This window comes from Wyeomyia smithii, chromosome 3 (genome assembly GCF_029784165.1).
Source record: "Wyeomyia smithii strain HCP4-BCI-WySm-NY-G18 chromosome 3, ASM2978416v1, whole genome shotgun sequence".
Classification (NCBI taxonomy): domain Eukaryota; kingdom Metazoa; phylum Arthropoda; class Insecta; order Diptera; family Culicidae; genus Wyeomyia; species Wyeomyia smithii.
The window spans coordinates 251,064,277-251,089,153 of record NC_073696.1 but is presented as its reverse complement, the minus strand read 5'-3'; the positions used below and the strand labels follow the sequence as shown (position 1 = coordinate 251,089,153).

General features: G+C 39.8%; 6 protein-coding genes across 6 annotated transcripts; 3 read left to right on the top strand and 3 right to left on the bottom strand.

Annotated features, from left to right (window-relative positions):
- The first annotated feature begins 1,124 nt into the window (after positions 1 to 1,124).
- Positions 1,125 to 3,494, top strand: LOC129732096 (transmembrane protein 185B). Its single transcript, XM_055692611.1, has 6 exons — positions 1,125 to 1,370; positions 1,540 to 1,610; positions 1,672 to 1,777; positions 1,844 to 2,051; positions 2,113 to 2,497; positions 2,563 to 3,494. The coding sequence occupies exons 1-6, from the start codon at positions 1,333 to 1,335 to the stop codon at positions 2,802 to 2,804; spliced, it is 1,050 nt and encodes a 349-aa protein (XP_055548586.1). The 5' UTR covers positions 1,125 to 1,332; the 3' UTR covers positions 2,805 to 3,494.
- Positions 3,495 to 4,440: 946 nt separating this feature from the next.
- LOC129732097 (pre-mRNA-splicing factor 38) lies at positions 4,441 to 5,748 on the top strand. Its single transcript, XM_055692612.1, has 2 exons — positions 4,441 to 5,413; positions 5,478 to 5,748. The coding sequence occupies exons 1-2, from the start codon at positions 4,617 to 4,619 to the stop codon at positions 5,701 to 5,703; spliced, it is 1,023 nt and encodes a 340-aa protein (XP_055548587.1). The 5' UTR covers positions 4,441 to 4,616; the 3' UTR covers positions 5,704 to 5,748.
- Positions 5,749 to 5,788: 40 nt separating this feature from the next.
- Positions 5,789 to 9,075, bottom strand: LOC129732093 (WD repeat-containing protein 3). The gene is made up of 3 exons (XM_055692608.1): positions 8,526 to 9,075; positions 7,073 to 8,468; positions 5,789 to 7,011 (listed from the first exon to the last, which is right to left on the bottom strand). The coding sequence occupies exons 1-3, from the start codon at positions 8,681 to 8,683 to the stop codon at positions 5,818 to 5,820; spliced, it is 2,748 nt and encodes a 915-aa protein (XP_055548583.1). The 5' UTR covers positions 8,684 to 9,075; the 3' UTR covers positions 5,789 to 5,817.
- A 2,878-nt stretch (positions 9,076 to 11,953) lies between these two features.
- LOC129732099 (uncharacterized) lies at positions 11,954 to 12,612 on the bottom strand. The gene is made up of 2 exons (XM_055692615.1): positions 12,455 to 12,612; positions 11,954 to 12,401 (listed from the first exon to the last, which is right to left on the bottom strand). The coding sequence occupies exons 1-2, from the start codon at positions 12,495 to 12,497 to the stop codon at positions 12,124 to 12,126; spliced, it is 321 nt and encodes a 106-aa protein (XP_055548590.1). The 5' UTR covers positions 12,498 to 12,612; the 3' UTR covers positions 11,954 to 12,123.
- Positions 12,613 to 12,732: 120 nt separating this feature from the next.
- Positions 12,733 to 14,212, bottom strand: LOC129732095 (SWI/SNF-related matrix-associated actin-dependent regulator of chromatin subfamily B member 1). Its single transcript, XM_055692610.1, has 2 exons — positions 13,984 to 14,212; positions 12,733 to 13,919 (listed from the first exon to the last, which is right to left on the bottom strand). The coding sequence occupies exons 1-2, from the start codon at positions 14,062 to 14,064 to the stop codon at positions 12,891 to 12,893; spliced, it is 1,110 nt and encodes a 369-aa protein (XP_055548585.1). The 5' UTR covers positions 14,065 to 14,212; the 3' UTR covers positions 12,733 to 12,890.
- A 4,461-nt stretch (positions 14,213 to 18,673) lies between these two features.
- Positions 18,674 to 24,225, top strand: LOC129732092 (uncharacterized). Its single transcript, XM_055692607.1, has 4 exons — positions 18,674 to 18,896; positions 18,962 to 21,947; positions 22,071 to 23,258; positions 23,318 to 24,225. Exons 1-4 carry the CDS (start codon positions 18,813 to 18,815, stop codon positions 23,953 to 23,955), a joined length of 4,896 nt encoding a protein of 1,631 aa, XP_055548582.1. The 5' UTR covers positions 18,674 to 18,812; the 3' UTR covers positions 23,956 to 24,225.
- The last annotated feature ends 652 nt before the right edge of the window (positions 24,226 to 24,877 follow it).

The following is a 24,877-nucleotide window of genomic DNA, read 5'->3' as shown; positions in this document are numbered from 1 at the left end:
ACACGATTGATAAAACTGAATCAACTGCAAGGCAAAGTAGAAAGTAGTCAAGTTTTTACGCCAAGCTATGCGAACAATCTGCGAGAAAAATACATGTTTATTCACATAAACTGGCGTAGCGGTTTTTCTGGATCAATTACCACGGGTTGACTCGTATAATCCATGGGGCCTCTTTTCAAACATCAATCTTCATAAAATTGACAGACTATTTTGTTGAAATTGTATCTCAATATAATGATTTGGGTTAAAATAACAAAAACGCGTTTTTATCGCAATGATCGTGTTGGTTGTTACGTCAACTATGTAAACAGGGGCAGCACAGAGAACAGACATTCATGTTTATATAAAGAAATTTGAAAATCGTGTGTAAAAATTTGAATCAAAATACGTTAATACACTAACGACATCTGTCTTGTGGTGCCCCAGTTGCACTGCATAAATATTGCTGTATCGATATTTTATCGATATCAGTGCTTGGTTTGTAAGTGACAAAAGCGCCACATAGCGGGAGCATTACCACTTAGTGGTAAATGACGGTTGTAAGTTTTTACACTTTTTTTGAAAAGAAGATGAACGTCTGTTCTCTGTGCCACAAGACCAGTTGGGAGGGTCGCTATACACAGACTTCACAGAAGGTCAAGTTCCGATACGGAATGTAGCACCAAGACTTTGCTTTATATAAAATATTTCATGTTCCAAAATGAAAAGATCACTTAGAATTAGAACTGAATAACTTTTCAAGTTAAAGACTCTCTAATAAAAATCAAATAAAATCAAAATGTTCCTTTGCACAACAATTCGCGACTACGAAGGTGCTAATATTTGTTTGGTTTTTGCATGAGAAAACGAAGGAAGAAAATATTTTTGCTTTTGTCATCACACACATTCTGACAATTGCATATGAGAGTTCGCTTTGGTGCGAACAGCCTTCAAAATCTCTTTCAACTTCGTAGTCGCGAATAGCGTCACGCGAAAACGTTGCTTTTACTTTTATTTTCCAGGACTCAAAAATTACTCCTTCTTTTTCGCGGTTCTTTATTATTTTCGATTTACCCGCTCCATCCCTCGCAAATACTTTGCCCAACGTTTTAGCACTGGGGCGAAATTGGAAACGCGGAATAAAAACAGAAAGTCTCCGTGCAACTGTCAAAACCAAGGAAATCTATCCGAAAATCGCTGTGGTGAATGATTATTCGTTGACCACTGGTCAAAAAAGTTCGCGATTGTTTCACTTGATCATTGAAAGATAAAAGTTTGTTTAGCAAATTTTTCAGTTTTTCCCTTTTCTCCGTAATCATGCACACATAACCCGACAGCAGTACCAGCCATACAATGAACCTTCAATCTTTGTTCCAGGACTTCAATCCGAGGTAAGCTGAATTAGTTTAAAAGCTGAACTTTCGCTGATGTGGTGACTCTTGCCTTGTGTCGATTTCGGTGTTAGATTCTTATGCTTTCAAGGTTTCCCATTTAAATAAATTCTTCAATGAAATATTGATTTGTTGCCAATATGTCTCTGCCTTTCTATTTTTGTTTTAGCAAATTTGTGGTGCATTGCTGTTTGTTTACATTTACGGTTTTGTTTAGCCTCCGATTAGATGATTACTTAGGTAAGCTGATACAGATAAGATTTATTTGAGTTCGAGATAAAAAAAAGTTTCAATCCTATAGACTGGCCGTACTGGGTGATATTTATACCGCTCTGGTTATGGAAATCTGTTGCCACATTGGGTGCGATCGTTGGTGCAGTAGTATGGTGTCGCTACCCACATTACAGGTATAGCAACGAGTTATTCTCAAAAATTGTTTATAACCAATATTTTCCTTATGAACCTCTTCGTAGAGTCGAAGGAGACTCTTATTCTCACTTCAAGGCAATGTTAATATCACTTTCACTTCATTTGATTCTGCTAATGTTCGAGTTACTGGCCTGTGATAGGTTAACATCTGGCCGACACCTCTGGGTCCTGGTGTTTATCCCTCTAATTTTTGGTAGCGTCGCCAGCGTTGGTGCTTGTGTATGGGCTGTTAAACACGACCGCTCATTTGAGGTTGCATAGGAAACAAGCCCAAACTAGTATAAAAGTAATCAATTCCTGTTCTTCCTTTCAGTTGGAACTATTTTGCGCAGTGAACGCTCTTCAGTTCGTATTTCTACCACTTAAGCTAGACGGGTTCGTTTCCTGGAGCTGGGAAGTAGTGTTCGTACCTTTGTGGATTGTTCTTTGCCTGAGCCTGGTGGCGGTGTTGTATAGTATAATCTTTTGTGGAATCCTGCTGAGAACGCCCGAGGTTTCTTCACAGCAAAAGAAATCGGCCATTAACTCAGCAATTGGCAACTGCGCCACAGTGCTTCCGATCCTCGTGTTTCAGGTGTTACTGGCGGACAAGCTGGACGAAGATCTAGACTGGCCTTTTATTGCAGTTTGTGGACCGCTCTTAGTTGCGCTTTTCGTTCTGATTTTATTGAGTTTCAATGCCAAAGGTGGCAATAAATGTGAGCTTCGGAGTTTTGCTTCAAAATATTGATTTATAACTGATAGATATCTATTTTTTTTTCAGGGTGGTTTGGTATAAGGAAAAGCTTTTGTCAGTTTCTACTGGGCGTACTGCCTTGCCTGCAGGAATATGGAAACATATCATATCACACAGAAAGTGGAGGTCAAAACGTTCCCCTGGACACCACGGTGCAGCTGGAAGAGTTCGAAAAGTACGGCGGCAAAAAGGGTAAAAAGGCGCTAAGCAAAAAAAGTGATCACCTCAAACCGGTTGTGCCCATTATCAGTATCGATTTGCCAGATTAGGGTCAAATTACTCAAAAATTATGAGGGTTTTATTTCGCGATAAACCCGTACTACGATTTTAGCGCAAATTAACAGATCACTAGTTTAGTAGGAGTTTATTGCATTATTATTATTAGGTACGATATTGGGAGCTATTAATGGCGTTCAGATAGGATCAATCGTTTAGCTAGCTGAACATTGAATTCAAAGTCTACAGCAAGCAATGTAAATGCTTAGGAATGTGATTGATAATAACCTTATCATTTTGAATAAATGAAACTCGCCATATTACTTCATATTTTTTCCAACTAAAAAAAAACTTCTGCACTACATTGTTCTTTTTGCTTATTGATTTAGTCCAAGCTAGCGACAACTGTAATAATATAGTAAGCTATTTTATAATCCTATTTATTTACCCTCTAAGATCAGTTCAAGATTGTTGCAAATATACCTATCGGCGAATTGCTGCAGTAAGAAATATAACCAATCTGTATCCACTTTTGTAACAAGATTCATTATTTAAAACTCGATTCTTGGTTGTATAAAATGACAATATGCAGCAGTTTTGTATGAACAGCCAATGTACCGAAACATGCGTTAGTATTTGGCTTGACCGGTTCAGACGGTAGAATGATGTTATGGCAAACAAGTCGCATGCTGCGAACTGTGATGGGGAGGGCGGTTTGTAAATATAAACCCGTGAACTGGTTACGTTTGATGTTTCATTTTTGACGAAAGCCTTGAACCTAAAGCCCAAAAATATGCTACATACCTAACATAAACTCAGTTACCCGGCTGAAAATTCGGCCATAGGCCCCTATTCTAGAGGACGAGGCGACGCCAACAGCTTAGATCGCTAGTTCGTTAATTTGCGTCAATAATTTCAATTACCTGTATGTTACCAATTGTTCCGAGTCGCTGAAGGTTTCTTTGTATGGACTCATCACTGCGACCACAAATGTTTGATCTATTGATTTTGATATATTCATATCATTACCAGCCAGCATTACTGTTGAGAGAAAGTGACGTGATTCGGGACTACGAAGCCTCTGATATTTGTTTGGTTTTCCGCATAAGATAGTAAAGGAAAGAAATATTTTTGCTTTTGTCAACACGCATACTCTGACAATCTATACGAGAGTTTACGTGAGTGTGAGCAGCCTTTAAAATCTTTATGAGCTTCGTAGTCGCGAATTATCATTTTCTACTATATCGAGCATCTTTCCCTCCTGGCAATTTCGCCAATTTCGAAATCTTAGTGAAAAAGTTCGATCAGATTTGGAACCGAACAGTAGCGGTCCCGAATGAAGGGGATGACATCATGCTATCTCTTTTTAATGTGAGAGTGAGGAGTTATTTCTGCAAACATTTCAAGTTAAATGGAATTTTTGCTGGACCTTTTTCATATCTGTCGGAGGAACCGCGGACCGTTGAGATGTTGGGTACGCAGCAAATGTATGAGATTTGACAGCGTCAGCCTTTTATGCTAAAAATTCAGTTTTGCGCTAAGGAGCCGTTTAAAAAGAATCGCATATCTTTTAAACAATTTCCCCTGATAATTTTTCAGTTTTCCTTGATATTATCTGATTTCCCTGATCGTAGAATGAATTCCAGGTTTTTACCACCCTGTATTTTCAATTAAACATAAAACTGGCAGCCCTGCTATGGGATGTCAACGATGTCAAATCGTGTGCGGCGAAATCAACAAAATATTCCTTTCGTGTGTTCTTTTCGTTATTTTACATCTTTTTAGACGCTTGCCTATAATATTACTATTTTAACTTAGTTTAACAGCTAAACAGTATCCAAAAAGCTTGAACGCGTTTCGCAGTGATGGCGAATCGTACGGTGAAGGACGCCAAAAATGTTCACGGCACCAATCCACAGTATTTGATCGAGAAAATCATCCGTTCTCGCATCTACGATTCCAAGTACTGGAAGGAGCAATGTTTTGCTCTTACCGCCGAACTGTTGGTGGACAAGGCAATGGACATACGTTTTCTTGGTGGCGTATTTGGAGGAAATATTAAGCCCACACCGTTTCTGTGTCTAACGCTGAAAATGCTACAAATTCAGCCTGAGAAGGACATCGTGGTGGAGTTTATCAAAAATGAAGAGTTCAAGTATGTGCGAGCACTAGGAGCGTTCTATCTTCGGTTAACCGGGTCTTCCTTAGACTGTTACAAGTACCTGGAGCCGTTGTACAACGACAACCGCAAGCTCAGGCGACAGAATAGGATGGGGCATTATGAGCTAGTGCACATGGATGAGTTTATCGACGATTTGCTTCGGGAGGAGCGTGTTTGCGATATCATTTTGCCTCGTATTCAGAAGCGACATGTCTTAGAGGAGAATAATGAATTAGAACCCAAAGTTTCCGCTCTGGACGATGATTTGGACGAAGAAATGCCTAGTGACGATGAAAATTTGGAAGAAATCGCGGAGGCACTGAAAGCTAAGGAAAGGGGAAAGAAAATGGAAACTATCAAGACCAGGGAGAGCAAACGAGATCGATCGGCATCCAGGGAACGACAAATGGAGAAGCCAAAAGAAGCGGGTGGAACTCATAGAGACCGGGGTCCTGAGCGGCACCGGGATTATGATAGAAGCCGGGACTACGAGCGGCGGGAGTAAGTTTGAAAGGCAGTTTAATTCATATTTCAAAATTTTTCTAACAAAATTTTATTTTTGCAGACCACTGGCCGATCATCGCTACAAAGAACGAGAAGCGCGTGAGAAAGATCGTGACCGTCAACGACGTCATGACAGAGATCGCCAAGATGATCGTGATCGAAGGCATGCTGATAGAGACAGAGAGCGAGAAAAGGATCGTGACAGAGACTATCGGGAACGAGACTACGATAGGAATCGAGAACGCGAATATGAACGAGAGCGCGATTACGATAGACGAAGACGTTAGTCCAATGTCTTGAATAATATGCTATAGCATTACAACATAACTAAACCCAATTTTAGTTCGAAGGTAGAAAAGAAATCAATTTCGGTTACAATTGTTACCTGTATTGTGTAGCACTTACGTACTAATTTGTACGAAGGTTCGCTTGGTTAGTTCTTTCCTTCTACGTTTTTGATCCTTCATTTTTCTGTTCTTGGTAGCATCTCGGAACAAAGTTATGTCTTGACTCGCTTCCAGTTCACGTTGTAGCATCTGCATACCGTGGAAGTTCACCCCGATCATGTCTCGCTGTTCGACAATAGCACCTTGGAGTGTCGCAATGATTTCCTGTATCACTGGTAACAAAATTTGATGGTTGACAATAGGCTTTTGATGGATACGAAACAGGAATAGCACAACTTTGCAAATAGTTTCCGTTGCATCTTGTCGCGTTTGTGTGAGCTTTGGAATGCGCTCCAACAGATCACACACGGCGGAAAATGGCAAAAGTAAGAGTGCTTCTTCCAAATCGCTTGCTCGAATGCGCGTTAAGACCGCCAGTACAAAATCGTCCGTATTGGTTGCTTCATAGGCATACATCAATGGAGGAACTGCGTTCTGGCTCTCTTCCTGTTCAAATTTTTTACTCACTTCTAAACATTCTAAAATATTTTCAGCAGCTTTCTCAGCTCCAATAGTTTTTTTCGAAGGTAATTTCAAACCAGGCAGCCCGGGCATACCAGAATCTTCACCAGTTGCCAATGTATTGTTCTCCAGCTCTTCACGTTCTTCTTCCTGGGCGTCTTGCAGCACCAAGGTTTCATCTGTACGTTCAAACAGTCGCAGCGTTCGATCCGACCCACAGCTTACGACAAACTTTCCATTTGGGCTTACAGCCAGACCGTGCGCTTCACCAACATGACCGGGCAAAGTGACAATTTTTTCGAAACTATCTGCATCCCACTGCTTCAGTTTACCATCTTTTCCACACGAAAAGAACATATGCGTTTTCGGGATGAACTGCAAACCCATAACGGAGTTATCATGTCCGAGCAGCGATTTGTGACAATCACCGAAATCCATTCCCCAGATTTTGATACTCCTATCGGCAGATCCAGTTACAATTAGACTTGAATCGTATGAGATGTCCATACAGAGGACAGGAAGCTTGTGCCCGTACAATGAAAGGTAGAACTTCAGTGTGTCCAAAAAGAAAATTTTCACCGTCGTATCCAGTAGAGCTACGGCTATATACTTGCTGTTACGGGAAACACGCACGCTCAAGACTGTTTCTTCCATCTTTAGCGTGTTTTTGTGAAGTAGCGACAGAATCTGAAAGCAATGTTTAAAAGTTTAAAAAGATTAGACTCTAAAATTACCCAAAAACATTTACCTTCACTTCACTGTTGTCCTTCCGATTGGGATCCGCTACCAGCTCGAAGCTCCAGAATTTGACCGTTGTATCGCCACCACCGGAAACACAGCCACGCGAGTCTGGCATCAGAACGATACTCCACAACTCCTTTTCGTGGGCTTGTATCCGCTCGATAATCTCTCCGATGACAATGTCCACAATCAGCAGTTCGCCCGTTTTCAAACCTATCAGCACATGACGATCGCCGGGCACGAAACAGCAGCTGATAACGTAACCCGTTTCAATGGTTCTGAGACAAGATTGCGATGCTCGGCTCCATAGTTTGAGCGATTCACCGCTACCAGAAGCTATTGCCAGATTGTCCGAACTAAAGGTGACGCATCGTACCTCCGAAGAATGCCCTTGTTGTCGAACTGTGTGAAGCACCTTCACCTCAGCGTGCTTTTCAACGATGTTCAGAGTATACACTTGTATAAGATTTTTGATATACGTAACGCAAATGCGAAGTTCGTCTGTCGTTCCTAGCAATAAGTCAAACGACTTAATTTTTTCTGGTACTGCAACTACGGGCAAACGTTTAATTTCGTCTACCAACGATAGCTGACGCTGGGCCGTATTTTCTGTCGTCTGTTTATCAACTTTAGCGTCCAGCTTTTTGAGACGTTTCGTTAGCCGTGCTAATGCTTCATCATCGTTGTAGAAATAAAAGAGCTCAATCTTACGATCTGAACCATGGCAGCCCAAAATCTGTCCACCACTCTCGGCAATCAGATTCATCGTCCTGCCGAAGCCGAACCTTTGTATATGCCCTGCCAAAACGCATCGAATGGGGCAAGTTGTTTCCGACTCTAACAACAAATCATCTGGAGAACCAGAGAGTTCCTGTGAAGAACTGTTGACATTTTCAGTAATTTTGTACACTGCAAGCTGAGAATCACCCGATCCAGCCACAAGAAAATCATCATTTTTCATCAAAACAATACTCCAAACTTCGCTTCGGTGATCAATAATGGTCTTGAAGCAGCATTGCGTTTCAATGTTCCAAAACTTGATTTGTGTATCCTTAGAGCTGGATATCACAAAATCATGATATTTTTGCATAAAACAGGCATCCGTTATTGGTGCATTGTGTCCTACTAAACGACATTTTCCACTTTGGGCCACTACGTCCGTGATCACCAAATCGTTATCCAAACCACCAGACACTAACTTCAGCCCGATAAGGTCGTAGTTCATGGCACTAACCGCTGATCGATGTGCCGCGAATGTACAGATCGATTGACGGCTTTCGAAATTGAATACCTCAATTATTCCGTCTACGTAACCGACGGCCAAATGCTTCTGGTCAGGGCTGGGTCGGAGATAGGTTACTTCCTGCTTATCTCTCGTTAACTCGAGGACTTTTTCGCCACGCCTGAAGAGTTTTAGTAACGAGATTTACAACAGTTTAACATAATCGCAACGTGCCTACCTTGTGTTCCAAATCAGAACCTTCTCGGCTGCAGCTACAGCCACGAAGTGGCCATCCTCGCCGCCTATAGAGACAAACGAAACATTCGCTCGACCACTGGCAATTATGTTGAAAATGGACACTGGCTTGAAGGCCAAATACTGCTTTGTTAGGCCCATATTTTGAAGATATATTTGGTTTGATTTTAAGTGGGAAAGAGTTCAGTTTCTTATGATTATAAATACCGATGCACAAATAAAAACATGCTGGTTTCAATGTTCGGCAAAACAACTCGCACGTTTTCCGATGACAATCAGAGATGCCAGATGATTTTTTTTGGAAAACAATTGGGTTGTTTAGCTCCGAGGGAATGTGCTATGGGTTATAACATCGAGTACAACATAGAAACATCAAATCTGATAATTTTGTTCTTTTCTGTTTTCTTGCTTGTGTTTGCTAGAGATACAAAAGTCTCGTCGCTCCCTGATTTTCGAACGGAAAGCTCATATATAAGTTATAAAGAGTTTTTTATAAATAGTTTTGTCACTTTTTGGATAATAACCAGGTCCACGGTGTCTACTTGAGAAGCGCAAGGGCTAAGCCCCAACCGAAACAGCAAAGTAATGAAAACAATTCGACCGATATTGACGTTTTTGTATCAGGTGTAACGTTTTCGTATCAGGTTTGACGTTTCCGTACCTTCGATGTTCTACTCTGTCAAATGTACAGCGAGGGATAGGAAAAGGCATTCCCTCGTTTAGCTCGCTATATCAGTTTTTCATATCATCTGAAAGATCTGCATGTTCTAAGTAAAACGTGATTTAAAAAAAAATTTCTATCGTTGTCCTTCGTTTTTTAAATCAAGATTTAAAACTGCTCGAAATCGCTACAATGACAGTGCGCCATTTATTTTTTTATTAATTAAAAATTAAAAATCGACGGATGATGATATAAAGTTTAAAAAATCACGTTTTGCTTAGAAAATTACACTCTTTCAGATGATACATAAAAATCGGAAATCCGTCAATAGCTAAACAACCCAATTGTAACTGCTCGAAAACTAAATACTCGAGCTTTGAAACATTTGAGAACCGCCTCCGTGTTAAAAGTAACTTCAATGTATTTGTGTTTGCAAGACCATTCATTTGAAGAAAATTTTGGCAATAAATCTATTGTTTTATTTAATTTGATATATTTTATGATTTATAGCTGGACTAAAATCAATGATTTTCGTTTTTTCCTGACATTCCCTTTAATCCGTGTTACAACCATATAATTGGGTTGTTTAGCTATTCACGGATTTCCGATTTTTATATATCATCTGAAAGAGTGTAATTTTCTGAGCAAAACGTGATTTGTCAAAACTTCATATCATTATCCTTCGATTTTTAAATGAAGAATAAAAATTCACTCTAAATCGCTACAATGACAGTTGGTATATATAGGCGAACCACATACATAAGACATACGTAACACTCAGGAAGAAATCTTCCAAAAAAGTTGGTACAAAATGAACTACTCGAAAGTACCAACCTCTGTAAAAAAAACCTCTGTTTGAGTAGTTTATGGAGGTTGTGTACCTGCGCAGCCCTGCATTTGTCTCGTTCCCACTCGAAAAATGCAGCATTGATTTTGTAAACAACTTTTTGACAGTTTCGTAAGGGATTTTGTTGAGGGCTCGAGTAGAGCCGCTTTGAAGAAAATTCATTGCGTTCATTTTCGTCGAGCAGTTCATACTGGTGTTGGTACCGGGTGGTGTGGGGCAAAGAGTACAAAAAAAAAATCGCCAGTGTTACGTATGTCTAAGTATGTGGGCGAAATGTCATTGTAGTGATTTCGAGCAGTATTTAATCGTGATTTGAAAAGCGAAGGACAAAGATAGAATTTTTTTTTTCAATCATGTTTTACTTAGAAAATGCATATTTTTGATTGCGACAAATTTTTTCGCGGAAAATTCTCGTAGAAAAGCGCGAGCCGTCTAATCGCGGTAATATCTTCTACAAAAGTGCGGAAATTGGGTTTGCGCACTTTTTGTAGAAGACTCCAACATGATTGGTTATACCCGCGCACTTAAACGGCGTTTTTCATGCATCTTGCGAGATAAATTCTCCCACAATCGACAATATCTTTCAGATGATATAAAAAAAAAGCTAAACAACCCAATTCTGCTGTGTATCCAGCTTTTAACGCACCATAATGGCGGTCGCTATAATGCGTGTTCGTAATATGCGAACCTCTCTGCTTACGTCAGATTTACGATTTCTGAAAAATTGGCAACACAAATGTTGCCAGATATATTTTTCTTTCGATAAAATATATAGAGATAAGTGACTTTTCACCTACGCACACTAATGAACGTGTAAACTCATGTAAAGTTGCTTTTGTTTCCTCCAAAATGTAAATCAACGCATCTCGTTGCTCCGACTTTTTATCACTTTTTACCATTTTTGGTCGATAATGTTAAGCAGCTTTCCCCGATTCATGATCACGAATGAGAAATTCATTCAGAAACGAGTTTAGAACTTATAACAAGTATTCAACTGAATATTTGTCCAGCTGCCAAAAACATAGCATAGCAAACAAAAAGGCGATTTGTAAATACTTTCCTCAACTAGGTGCACTAATACATTCGTACGTAAAAAGGTCTATGGAAGACTTCGAACTGACGTAAGCAGAGTTGTCAAAAGGATGGGTAATTTATTACGAACTTTGCATTATAGCGTCCGCCATTATGGCGCGTAGAAAGCTGGATAAAGGCTCTAATACACTCTTTGACCAAGCGTCAAATATTTGTCACTTTTTGACAAATAAAAATTTGGTTAAAGATAATTGTTTGTCACTCTCCAATTTCAACATGGGGCAAACACGGGCAAACAACAACCATGATGTCAAATAAATTTGACCATTATGTCATAAGGTCAAATATTTGACCATTAGACAAAGAGTGTAATACAGGCTTAAGAAATTATTTGAACGGACTAGAAACTGCTAAAGAAAAGAAAACTCATGCGCTCGTCGTTTGGATTTGATAGCCCCCGGGTGCAAATGATAAGGACCACGGTGGAGCAATCGCGATAATACAGTACTGAAATCTATTAACTGGTGTTTCTTTTTTGCCCAATCTTCGTCGTTGGCTGAAGCCATGGGTACTAATGAAAAATAAAACAGTCTATTGAGTTTCTCGTGTAAATACGCAAAAGCTTTCCTAAATTCGGTTGAGCGAAATAAGAGATTTCCGGCACTTCAACAAAAAGGAAGCAGTATAGGTTTTCAGTAAAAAGACCGTCAATCATCTTTCCAATCCAAATAAAAATAAACTGAAATGTAAGAATAATTGTTCGTACAACTCATGTATAATGATGAGCGCTTCTGTAGTCTATTACCTTTGCACTTATTGTTTAATTTTTTAATCTAGTACAATTTTCTCATTAAATATCATGCACTCTAGATTAGCTGCAGTATTTGGCCCACATTCAGGCTTGTTTTATTTATTAGGAGTCAGGGAAAAACTCAAGTTCTGAAATGCATTGAACAATTCCAAACGATCGTCTATACAGATATAAAAAATCACACTATTCCACTCTCTTGGCACATCAAACGGAGCTCAGCCCTCACTAGTTTACAACTCGGTGTGTTGCGAGGGAAATTTCTTCAGTACGGCATGGTACAAATTATAGAAAGCATACACCGACACCGACAGAATAACGATCAATGCGCCCCCGAATGCCATCGATAGGAAATTGCCGTCGATGATGCCACTGCAACTGGATCGTATAGGCGGAGACCAAAGATCGGAAGCGCTGCCACTAGTGTTCTGGTTTTGCCGCTCGGCAATCAATCTCTTCATTTGGTTCAATCGCTCGCGAAGGACTTCCACCGATTCCGAAGATAAATCCTCTGCAAAATAGATAATACAGGCTTTGTTGAATTGCAACGTTGATGTAAATTACCATCCCTAGCATTGTTCGAGCTTGCTTTTTGTTTTGTTGGCATTGCAACGATGTTCCGGGCTGAATTAGGGAGTTTCACTCGATGGAGATATGCCAGGCAGAATGGAAAAATATCGATTTTGAGTTGTCAACAAAAACTTGCTTGTGCGCCGCCGCACAATTCAGTCATACAGAAAGTAAAGCTCTGTACCCTAAAAATTTACTAAACTTATATTTGATAACTGTTAACTATAATTGAGAATTTGGTAGAACAAATCAAAAATCTAAAAAAAAAACTATTTTGTGCATAAATGGACAGTTCCACAGTAGACATATATTTTATGAATTATTAATTTGTAATAGCAATACAGACGATGAGCGTCTCTTATCAACTAATAATCTAGCACATTAAAGAAAAGATACAAGTATATCCATGACTCCTGCCGGAACGAGCCGCTTACGTATAGGTATTAGCCAACCGACGCATTCGTCGCGTGTTACGATCCTGATCTCGGATCTTTTTCTCCATTTCGGCGTCGGTTAGTGTTTCCAGGAACGGTGCCCATTGGTCTGCATCACTCGGTGCTCTAAAGGGTACTTCAACCGTTGCCAGGGGCGCTTCACTGTACGCGTAAGTGCGCTGATGCCAGGACAATTGACCCCGAATCGAGTAGGATATAGCGGTCACAAATTCCCCACCCAAGCCCAACTCAGCGCACAGTTTGACAGCAAAATCCTCTGGATTGTTTTCTTTCTCAGCCATGTCCCACTCGACTTGATCGACCAGAGACGTGTTGCCCACGTGAATGTTGAGCTTAACCAGAACTCGTTGGTCAGAGCCCTCTTCCAAAACTACTGGTTCGCTGGGATAAGCTTCAATCTGCTGCCGAATTGCAGCAGCTATGGCCGGCACGAATGGTGTCGGATTTAAGTCCAAATCGTCACATAAAACTTCGGCAAATTGCTCCGGAGTGATCATTGATTCGTTTCTGTTCCACGTAAAGGTATCACGTAATTTTTGACCTTCGATTTCCATATCCAACCGAACGGGAACAAGAATTTCTGTCTGTGAAGCATTCTCGACATTTAACGTGGGATCTGTATCGTCAAAACACATGGGAAAAGTTCTAATCTTTTTGTTGTGTACTCGATTCCGGTTAATTGGAGTGGCCTGCGGTACAGCATCTAAATGGCTGGAATTCGGCATCGTGGGAACCCAAGGGGGTTGTTTTTTACTTGATTTGCTCTCCCGTGGAGCAGGCGGCTCGGATGTTGTAACCGACACGGCTTTGTATTTTTCATCGTTTCCTTCGAGGATATCCTGAACTTCATTTGCTCTCAGTAGAGAAACTGAACTCGCCAGGAATTGATTACTTATTCCAGAGTCAAGCAACTTTTTTCGTTCTTCGGGACTCAGTGTACGCCGGAGCATGCCAGGATACTTTTTATATAGCAAACCACGAAACAATCGAAGATAATTTCCGACCTGAAAATAAAACAGCAGCCATCATGCAACGAGCGGCCATAACACAAGTAACAAGGCAACTCACCTCTGAGCCGATGCAGAAATATTCTCCATTTTCTTCGATTTGGAAGCTTACCGGCTTGTCGCCGTACGTTTTGAGGGACATTTTAAATGTGGTGTTTTTGATAAATTGTTAAAATCTATACACAAAATCGAAACCAAAGCGAATTTTGTCTATCAATTATTTGAAAGCGTCCTACAGCAGTAAAACAATCCTACCTGCCCGAGGCCAAAGCCTGTACGCTAAGGCGAAACCGAGCTGTCAGGCTAGATGTTTCGCCCGAACAGGGTTAGATTAGAACAAAATCAATTCGCTCTCAAATTTCGAAACAGCTTCAAGTGTAACATTTCAAAACGACATATACATACACGCTCGTAAATAATGACTCTAAAATGAGTAACATTTGACGCATTTTCGTAAAAAGTGGAACAACTCTTAAATTGAGTAACTTTACAAATACTCAAAACTGAGTAACACTAGGCGTCTTTAAAATGAGTCGTTATTACTCAAAATTTGAGTACGACATTACTCATTTTTTGGGTACAGTTCAGTTTCATTATTGGCTAGAAATCCGCCACGGCCAGTAAACGACACCACATGTTCATCAATAATTACCTTGTAATAAAAGTAAACAGTTATAATGCCTTCTGAGGCACACACAATTAAAAACATATGTCACAAACTGAAGCACATCGTAATCATCTTTCAAAATGGACGTCGTTATATGCGACGTTACTCAGAAAGAAGTTATATGAAGGGAACCCAAAAAGTGAGTCAAAGTTACTCAAAATCAAAAAGGACTTCTACTCATTTTTTGACGTCTGAGAACATTGTTCTAAACTGAGTTAGAGTTGCTCAGTTCATGAGTTATTATTTACGAGCGTGTAGTATCCAATGTCATAATGTAATCCCGCATAAACAAATACCATACACGAATTGTTTCCCGTATAGTATCTTAACCATTTATAAAACAGTCACATAACCATTTACATACCATATCAGCTTTAGTTTTGACCATCTAGTTTATAGTAAACTGACAAATAACCATTTGGTGAACTAGGCGTTAGGTATGGTTACCATTCAAAAACAGCGATTTTCCCGAACATATTTTTTTCGATATTATACACGATATGGTAAACTAATAATTCAAAATTTTGTACTAAAACTATTCTTCAAATAGTATAAATATGTTATTGTGCAGTAGTTTCCAGTTGTTCAGGTATCATTTCATGAATGGTATGTTTATATTGATTTATATTCTGATAATCGTTCGTGGAATAGTCGTGATATTGTTTTGAATATAAAGATTGTCAGTGGCGATTTCTTTTTTTTTGCGAAATCATGTTTTTGTTTTTCAGCTGCAGATATCATCACTTGCCAGCCATCTTGCACATTTCTTTTTGTGACTGGTCATATTTGTATTCTTCCAGGCTGCGAGGGCGCTGTTTTGCATTCGTCGTCGTGCAATGTGGACTTTATTATCGTTCTGCTCGAAGATACTGGATAGAAAAAAGGATTGTATAAATACTAAAGCCGAAAGATTTGTGACCAATTTGATTTCCTTTCATTATAGTTTGACAAACACCTGCGACTACAGCGTATACTGGTTCTCTTTGTTTTTCGATGGAGCTTCAACCGTTGAAGGTGTGGTGGACAAACAGTGCTCACTATCCTATGTGGGGATACTGAATATAAATAGTTTAAGTCATTCAGTTTAGTACAGTTATAACTGATGAAAGGCATTATCACGAACAGTTACCATACTTCATTAAGTACAGTTAAAATCCTTACCAATGCAGCAATGGTTTTTGATTATGCGGGATGGCCCTAGCACAATGCATGCGTTTGCGTTCCGTTGACATTAATTTGAAACAATATGTATGCGCTAACTGTTAAATTGTCGCAAACGCAACGGCAATTGTACTTAGATATTTAGGCTGAGGACGGTCCAAACCGAAATATAATTGCGTTTCATTTAAACTACAGTTGAATCCTTCTAAAATATCATTTTTTATAACGACAAATCTCGCTATAGCGACACTCTAAAAGGTCCCTCAGTTTTATACTAAAATTCTTCGTTTTATTGCGACTCGCTTTCGCTATTACGACCTTCCTCTATAACGGCATACCAACACTCATACTTGTCATTCTTTGTTGCGACAATAGTACAGTCGAATCTTTCTATAACGACATTGCTAAATCTATAACGACATTCTCAATGGTACCTTCTGTTCTATATATACAAAAATTCTTTGTATTATTGCGACATTTCACTATAACGACAGTCCCTTGCGATGTCGCTATAGGCCTATTTAGATTTCCAAGCGAAGTGAAAATCTCATACGAAACGTTAATTTTTCACGCCCGTGAAAAATGCAACCTGCAAAAATTTCACTTCGCTTGGAACTACAAACAAATTCGATCCAGTGAACTCGAAGGTTGTGGATCTCATCTTTTTGACTTGGGTTTACTTTTTTCACGCATGCAAACGCTAGTGAAAAAAGCAGCAGCAAGCGAAAACTTGCATGCGTTTATATTCTGTCAGTTGCAGCCAATTTTCACTTCGCTCGAAGTGTGAACTCGTGAATTTCACTTCACTTAAACTGTAAACTGCAGGCTGGTAAAATACCCGCGTATTCCACAAACGGGTCTCCACGACAGGTAGATAATACGCATAAAAATTGTTGAAAACAACGCAACAGCATTTTATGCTAATATTTAATTTTGTTTAAAAATTTGCATGGAGTTTTTGATATTGATATTAATGATTCAAGGTATCTGATTTTACCTAAATGATGACTTCCGTGCAGGTACTCAAAAGTTGGTAAATCACCTTTACCCAAAAGTACAGAAGGGCTGATTTGCGTCAAAAATGCGCATATTTGGGTATTTTTATTTTTCTGTGTGCAACACAAATAAGGTAATCCACGAGACAGTTGCGATCAGCTGATTTCAGTTTGATTTCAACTTTTGACAGCTTCAGGTTTGTACGAACGGTCGCAACTTGGATGCACTGTGGATCGAAAAGCGTGAGAAACAAAAGTTGTCCGATCTGTTGCTCTAGTATTGCGTGGGCCAATCCTTTACACAACAATAGACTACCACTTTAGCTTTATTTTCCGACACTAATGCCTTGTCAGACTACGCCGGATATCGCCTGATATCGTCAGATGATATCGGATATCACTTCGAGCGTTCACACTACAGTGAGCTGATGAAAATGGGAGTGGGAGTGGGATGAAAATAGCACAAATACATCCTTCCTGTTTTCTCGCATGCAACGCGAATTGCGAAATTGGTAGGGTTGCGTCAAATGTCTGTTGGCCGTGTTGCCAACTGCTGGAAATGTGGTTATTATTGGTTTTCGAACATGATATCCGAGGTGGTATTTGATGACAGTCCGATTGTATGGGATATCAGGTGATATTGATGGTGCTATGGCCTCTATAGCACGAATCGCCTGATATCAGGTATGTATGTGGTGTACTGTGAACGGGGTATAAGTGGTGACGGTATAGAGGGCACAGACGAACAGACGTGTTGCGAAATTTAATTTCGTGGATCAGATAACGGTCATTTCAAATGAGTTTCAGCTACGCGGAATATTAATCGGAGCCACATTTTTTTGGAATTTTGTATGGGGTGGAACGACTGTTTGTCTGTATCGAGGGTAAGTATTTTCGTGGAGAATCCCAATATATCATGGCAATGACGTTTCGTTTTCTTTAGCTAACGGCTACGGCATAATTTCTCTAGAAATAATCGAACGAGAAGAACTTAAAGTCGTGCTGTAGCCACTACTGTTGACTGACACAAATGCGCCGAATAGAAACAACTTCAACGCTCCCAATCTAAAGTATGGTTTACAGTTCCAAGCAAAGTTAAAAATTGTGGAACCACCCATGTATTTCACCAACAATCCAAGCGAAGCACTTCGACCGAAGTGAAAATTAGCCGGAACTGACAGAATATAAACGCGCTGAAAAGTCAAGTTTTCGCTAGCTGCTCCTTTTTTCGCTAGTGTGTGCATGCGTGAAAAAAGTAAGCCCAAATGAAAAAGATGACATCTACAACCTTTGATTTCGCTGAATCGAATTTGTTTGTAGTTTCGAGCGAAGTGAAATTTTTGCAGGGTACATTTTTACGCGCGTGAAAAAATGAACGTTTTGTGTGAGATTTTCACTTCGCTTGAAACTTTAAACAGGGCTTAATTAATAGTATGAATACATATGGTTGGACATATAGGACATATACATATAGATTATATCCAGCTTTTTAATACTCAATATTGTCAATATAAAACTGAAAGAAGTCTAAAGCCAGGAATCACATGGCCCTCAATGGCCAAAAGCTCAATTTTTAAAGCTAAAAGCTATGTTGCTACTAATAAAAAATTAACGAAAACATTAAAAGATAAATTAACAAAATCATGTATCAACATCACGTAGAGAAAAATGAATAATACGGTGTTCAGTTAACATATTAGATTATTGCCAAATTATAAGTTTGAAATCAAGAAAAATAAAGCTAAAGCTAACAATGATGATTTGTTTTAAAATATTCTGCAGGGAAAATTTTTTCCATCCAACATTCTTGGTTTGCTCGATAAAAAAATTTAAGAAATTTTCGAGAAAAAAAACAACCCTGAACACGGCATAACACATGGGCGTAATAAGCTACCTAACATTATTCACTTTGGCTTCATACTGTCAAATCGTAACGTAATCGTTTGGTGAAATGCTCATATTTCGGAAGAATTTATCTCAGTTTTATTCGTTTATATTTACCTATATATACGATATTCATATTAAAAACCTGTTCAACGACTAAGTAACAGAAGTTTTCTAACAGCCATGTCAGAGCTCAGTTCCGATCCGGAGAGTTATCCAAGTTTTCAAACTGAATCGGAATCGGAGCATGATTCTACGTGGGGAGAAGTAAACACCTATTGTCTACAGTCGATCACCCTGATATCAACTGTTAAAGTGGATTTTCTTTCCAGGATAAAGAGCAGAAGGAAGTCGATTACACGGCCACTGCGAAAGATATTATCTGTGAGGATGTGAACATTACAACCGAAAATGCTCTGAAGTTAAACAGCGGTTATCATAATATGCTCAAGGTGCTGCGGAACAAACTGGAAGTACTGCTTGCGCACTGTCAGGAGCGGCAAATTGAGATTGAAAAGCAAATCGATGATTATCGAAACAATCGCAAGCCACTGACCGGAAAGTCGCGAACCTCGGGTTACATTTGTGGACAGCCGTTCTTCAAGGATGAAGACTTGTATCCGGGACCGCATAATGAGGATTACCTGTATCGAAAAAATGCACTCAAAGAATTTTTCCCGCTGGATTTATTCGAAGTTACCGATACAAATTGGACGGTCAAGGATAAGGTCAATATTCTGAAAGGAGTGAAGCAACAAATTATTGAATTTATCGATGTGGAAAATCGGTTAAAAATTAAAAAGATTGGTAATGGCTTGGAAGCGGAAAGATTAAGACGGGAGATTGTTTCCTTGAAAGGAATAGAAATAACGGATCTGTGGGAGAAAGTGAAAAACTTTCCCAAAGAGTATCCAGATCGGAAATTTGCAATTGATTGGTTACGGATCTCTAATGTTAACATAAGTGGACGTCATTCAGTGGAGGCTTGTATAGGTATCTGGAATAATTACATGCTGCCAGGATTGATACGAGATGCTTGGAAAGCAGAAGAGGAGAGACAATTGTTAGAAGCAGTTGAAAGCCACGAAAGACAGGATTGGGCAGCGATTGCCTCATATGTGCCTGGACGATCGCCATACCAATGCTTTGTACATTATCAGACTACCTTCTCCGAGTTGGCTCAGATCAAGCACGCAAAATGGACAGACGAAGAGGATGCTCTATTAGTAAAATTGGTAGATGAAAATCGAATAGGGACAAACATTGTTTGGAACAAAGTTGTGGAAAAAATGCCGCTGCGGAATAAAATTCAATGCTACAACCGGTACATGTTCACGTTGATGCGCCCAACGAAGAAAGCTAAATTTACCCCGGAAGAGGACTGCATAATAATTGCCTACGTACAGCAATACGGTGATGATTTTCGCTTCGTCCAGCCGAATCTCCTTCCAGGTCGAACAAATCGCCAGATATGGGCCCGCTACAATCAGACGCTGAAATACGTGAATAAGCATTCTGGTTGGACTATTGAAGACGATATGCGACTGATGAATTTCATCAAAGAAAATCTTACGGATGAAGGCCCACGGAAAATATCTTGGGCGGCTTGTTCGAAGGTTTTGGGTAACCACTCCAGACTTAGCTGTCGAACGAGATATTACACAATTGAGAAATTTTTGGAAAAATTTCCCGATGCCACATTAGACGATGTGCCCAGAAAAGACAAAAAGCTATCATCTAGCGTAACGAATGAAAATTGGGTTAAAACTATTATAGATATTCGCAATGATCCCGTTTCGGGTGAAGCCGAGATGGCTGATGCACAAGAACAACCGTCTTCCAGTGGAACAAACAAACAGAATAAGGTACCAAAATTTACGACTGTGAAGAAAAAAACGCATTTCTTCAACAGCTTGAAGTGTATCTTCAAAAAGCATTTATACGAAAAAATGAAGTATTCGTTTCACTATAAGATGAATGATCAGAGTCCGCCTGTGGATAACCAGAGAGTGTTCAGCAATAACAAGGCAATTTTCATGTTGTTAAATTGTCCCGCAACGGTAAAAAATTTAGATAGTTATTTGGAACGTGTTACAGCGGAGGAAGCGTTAATGATCCGCAGAAGTCTTACAGTGGAGCTCAATCCAGGCTTAGAATTTTTTCTAAGAAGGGCAATGTATTGCTTTTTGTTTCCTCCTAATTACAACACCCTCCTGGGTTTGCGAGGAGTAGTATTGAACGCTACTTATCCAGAGGAATCGGTAGTCAAAAGCAAGGAGGATGTTGCTTGTGAAGAAAATGATACAGAATACCAAAATGCTTTGGAAACCTTTAAAGACCGTTTTCGGATGCTTTTTACCTGGACCATGCTGCTGGTTGCGCAAAATCCTCGAGACGCTGATTTTAAAACCGAACGTTTATCTAATGAGCAAGAATCTAGTTCCATTACATTTACATTACCAATACAACAGCTTGAGCTTACCAATGACAGAATCGAAAAACAAGTATCTCTCGAGCAGCTTTCGAAACTTTACAACAGCCCAAGATTATCCAGAAATAAAAAACGAACGAAAGTACTTGCAGAAGAAACGACTGTCTGCCTGGATCAACTTAATCTAGCGAATCGTCCGTTTGATATAAACTCTTCACCTACTGCCAGTTTACCCATCAGTCAGATTTCTCTTCAAGAAAAATTACATGAAGCATCCTCTTCGAATATAGATGTCCTACACCAAAGTGAACTGCAAAGTAATCTACAACACGCATCTACTGAAATGAATACAGCTTATCAGCTGCAATTAGCATTTTTAGTCGGTCATCCATCAGACTATGATTCACAGCCACACGCTACTAGTGTGACAAATAAGGAATCATTGACTGCTGTCGATAGAGTTACCTTTTCAACTTGCTCTCCCGTTATTGTGCAACCAGTAATTCAGTCAACGGATCAATGTTTGCAGTCTGTTACGACACCAGCTGAGAACCTAGATCTTGTGGCTCAAATAACCGTGATTGATCCCGACAATTTGCCACCAGCTGTCCCGCCACCATCGTCATTTTCCTTTGCAGTAACAGAATTGCATGACAGTCGAGACGAATGTAGAGAAAATCCGTCTTTATTGCCCCAGAACTTTGAACAACGCGAGTGCACCGAGTCGTTGCCGATTAAAACCGATTGCGCCGACGGTGAAACGTGCCGTAGCGATGAGCATGATGACTTTCAAGAAAATGATGACCATGATCAGCAGCTGTCGCAAGAACAGCAACCACATTCGCCGCTGCCCCATGATGAAGTGGAGAATGATAATATCGATGATGGTGAGTTGAAATGATATTATGAAAATTTTTGATTAATATTCAAATTTAAAAATCTTTGATTAATATTCAAATTTTACCAAGTTGCAATTGTTTTTAACCATTTTCGCCTGATTCTCTTTTTAGACAATGCTGATATTTCGCTGTCGGAAACATGCAGCGTAGTCTCTGCACGTTCCTCTGCGAATATGTTGCAATCTAGAGTGACTCATGTAACCAACATCGGAGACTATGTCATCGAAGAATTAAATGCAACACCAACAGGTGGATATTGCGATGAGCCTAATTTGTTTAAAAATTCTTTGAGGAGGTCACAATCATTGGATTTTGAAGAACCATTAGATCTCCATGTGTCTAAAGCTACAAATATTTCTGAGACGAACTTCTCATCAGTAGCGTCCAAAGAGGTGAAAGCCGAGTGCAGCATGAACTTATCGTTTCCGAGTTCTTCCGTCGATCAGTTAGATTTCATTGTAGAACCTGCCCTCATAGAGGTGCCCAAGAAAACCTACAGTCGTGTTGGTAAGCTGAAATTGTTAAATCCGACGATTATAAGCACTGAACGATGGTGGCGATGGACCCATTTGAATGACGCAAATGAGGAAGAGATTGAATTGCATCAAGAGTTGTGGGAGAAGAGTGATCCCATTCGATTGCGCTTCCAACCAACACAGTGTGACGAGGAGTTCCAAAATAATAATGAAATCATTGTGATAGACGATGATGATGTTATTATTAAAGAAGAACCGCCAGAAGTTGAAGCACAGGAAGAAACCGAGAACATGATGGAAAATTTCGAAACTCCGCCAGTGGATGATGATTGTCTACAGGAGGTTATTCAGAGAGCCAATAATATTTTACGTATTACAGAAGCATATAAACAGAGCGTGCAAAACATGGACAATGCAACGTGTCGAGAGAATTCCTCTCAAGATACAATAGTTTATGCAGATTGTAATACAATGGATCACACTAACTCGTTGATCGTTCAGACACCTTCTCAAATTTTCGATGAGGAAAGCAATTGTTTCTACTATGTAGATGAAATAAATGAAGATGTTGAACATGATTACAACGTACCGGTGGTCGAGATTCCACAAATGTCCATCGAATATCCGCCGCACTCAACATTGGAAGATATTGTGCGTTACTCTTTACAAAGAACCTATCCCACTATGCCACAATTTCAATCGCCTCGACCTAGTCCGAGCTCTCCTCAGGATATCGAGAACGAAATAAGCAGAAATTTTGTGCCACAAGCTCCAATGCACACATCTGATTCAAGTGCCACACCAGTAACAAGAAACAATAGAGGTAAAATCACGATTGGTGTAATGATACTGAATAAAAAACAATTTTTCCTTGTTTTACAGCGTTCCTTTCCAAAGCGAAAAAGGCTGAGCAACACATACAAGACGGTCCGTCAACCAGCGTGCCGAGAATCAGACCCCCAAAACGACCACCTCGCGATCAAGTAAAACCCACACAGGCGACTGATAAAGTGAAAGCTCTTTCCCTGCTGAATGATCTTTACAAAAGGCCTCGTTTGCCGCCGAGCAAAAATTCTTTGTCAGTATCAACCGACGAAAACCTCAAAACCGCTAAAGACGGTTCCATCGTAACTGCCAAAAGACGTCTCCCACCACGGCGTCTATCTAGGGAACTGAATGTGAAGAAAGGTAAACTGAACAATTCGTACAAATCCCAACGGGTGAGAAAAACTGTCGATGCTGTCGATATAATCGAGGCACTGAACAACATGCGCGAACGTATGAATCTGGAAGATGACTCCGATGAGGACGATTTCTCGTTTAGTGAGGAGCAGAAGGTCCAGGTAGTTCAGCAACCCGAAGCCCGAACTATTGCACCTATGCAACTATCGGACCAAACGACAAAAACTGCAACCCATCAGAAGATCAACACTATTATACAAAGTACAAGCGGTCGGCCGGGTATGGATGTACTCTTTAGAGTAGGTAATATCACAATTAAAAAAATAGCGCCTCAGTAGTTGGATTTTTTCGTATTAGATATCCCGAATGTGTTCTGCAACAATGTCCGCCGAGTGTTTAGTTTTGTGTTTTTGGTTTGGGAAATAGTGTCAAATCGTGATAAAAAAAAAGTCATTGAGGATCAAAAACTGTCTGCTTGTCAGGTTTTTGCGTGCATGTCAAAATACCCGAACATTATGTATAGGTATACCATGTTTAGAAAATCCCACGATTACTAATTCGTAAAATTTTCGTTCAATTGGGATTCAGCCCATTATCTGTGATAAAGTCAAACAATCTATCCTCTAGTAGTTGATGTCGAATAAAAAGAAATTCCCTTGTTCATGCAGTTGTCTTCGCTCAAATATGAATGAAGGTTCTCTAAATTGGAAAATAAACCTACAACAGACAAGGTTTTCCAAATACTACTATCTGTGCAACAAACACAGAGAAGAAAAAACAATAAAACATAAACAACATTCGGGCTAGACGTAATCTAACATACGCAGAGGCCCGCGATCTGTATCCGGTATACAGTAGGAACCCTTTTGAACTATTATCAAACATACAGGAATATCCTACACTAACGGAAACATTTGCTTCCGTCGTCAACGAAAACACAGAGAATCTCAAGCAACAGTGGGAAAGAACAAACTTACCTCGATAAAAAAATGCAGCCGGTGGTCAAATTATATAAGTCGGACCCCAAAGAAAAGGATAAAAAGAAGGCGACCAAACGACGGCTTTCGACAGAAGAACTTAGTACCGAACAGCAAGCATCCTTAGCCCAAAAAGAACAACGAAATAGCACGGAGAAACAAGAGCGACGTGATGGTGTTGGACTGAACAACCCATACCGCGTAACCGAGCAAAAACAACTGGAAAAGCTCACGTCTCCGCCAACCACGCTCGACGCCTGGGTTCGAATCCCACCGCCGACAT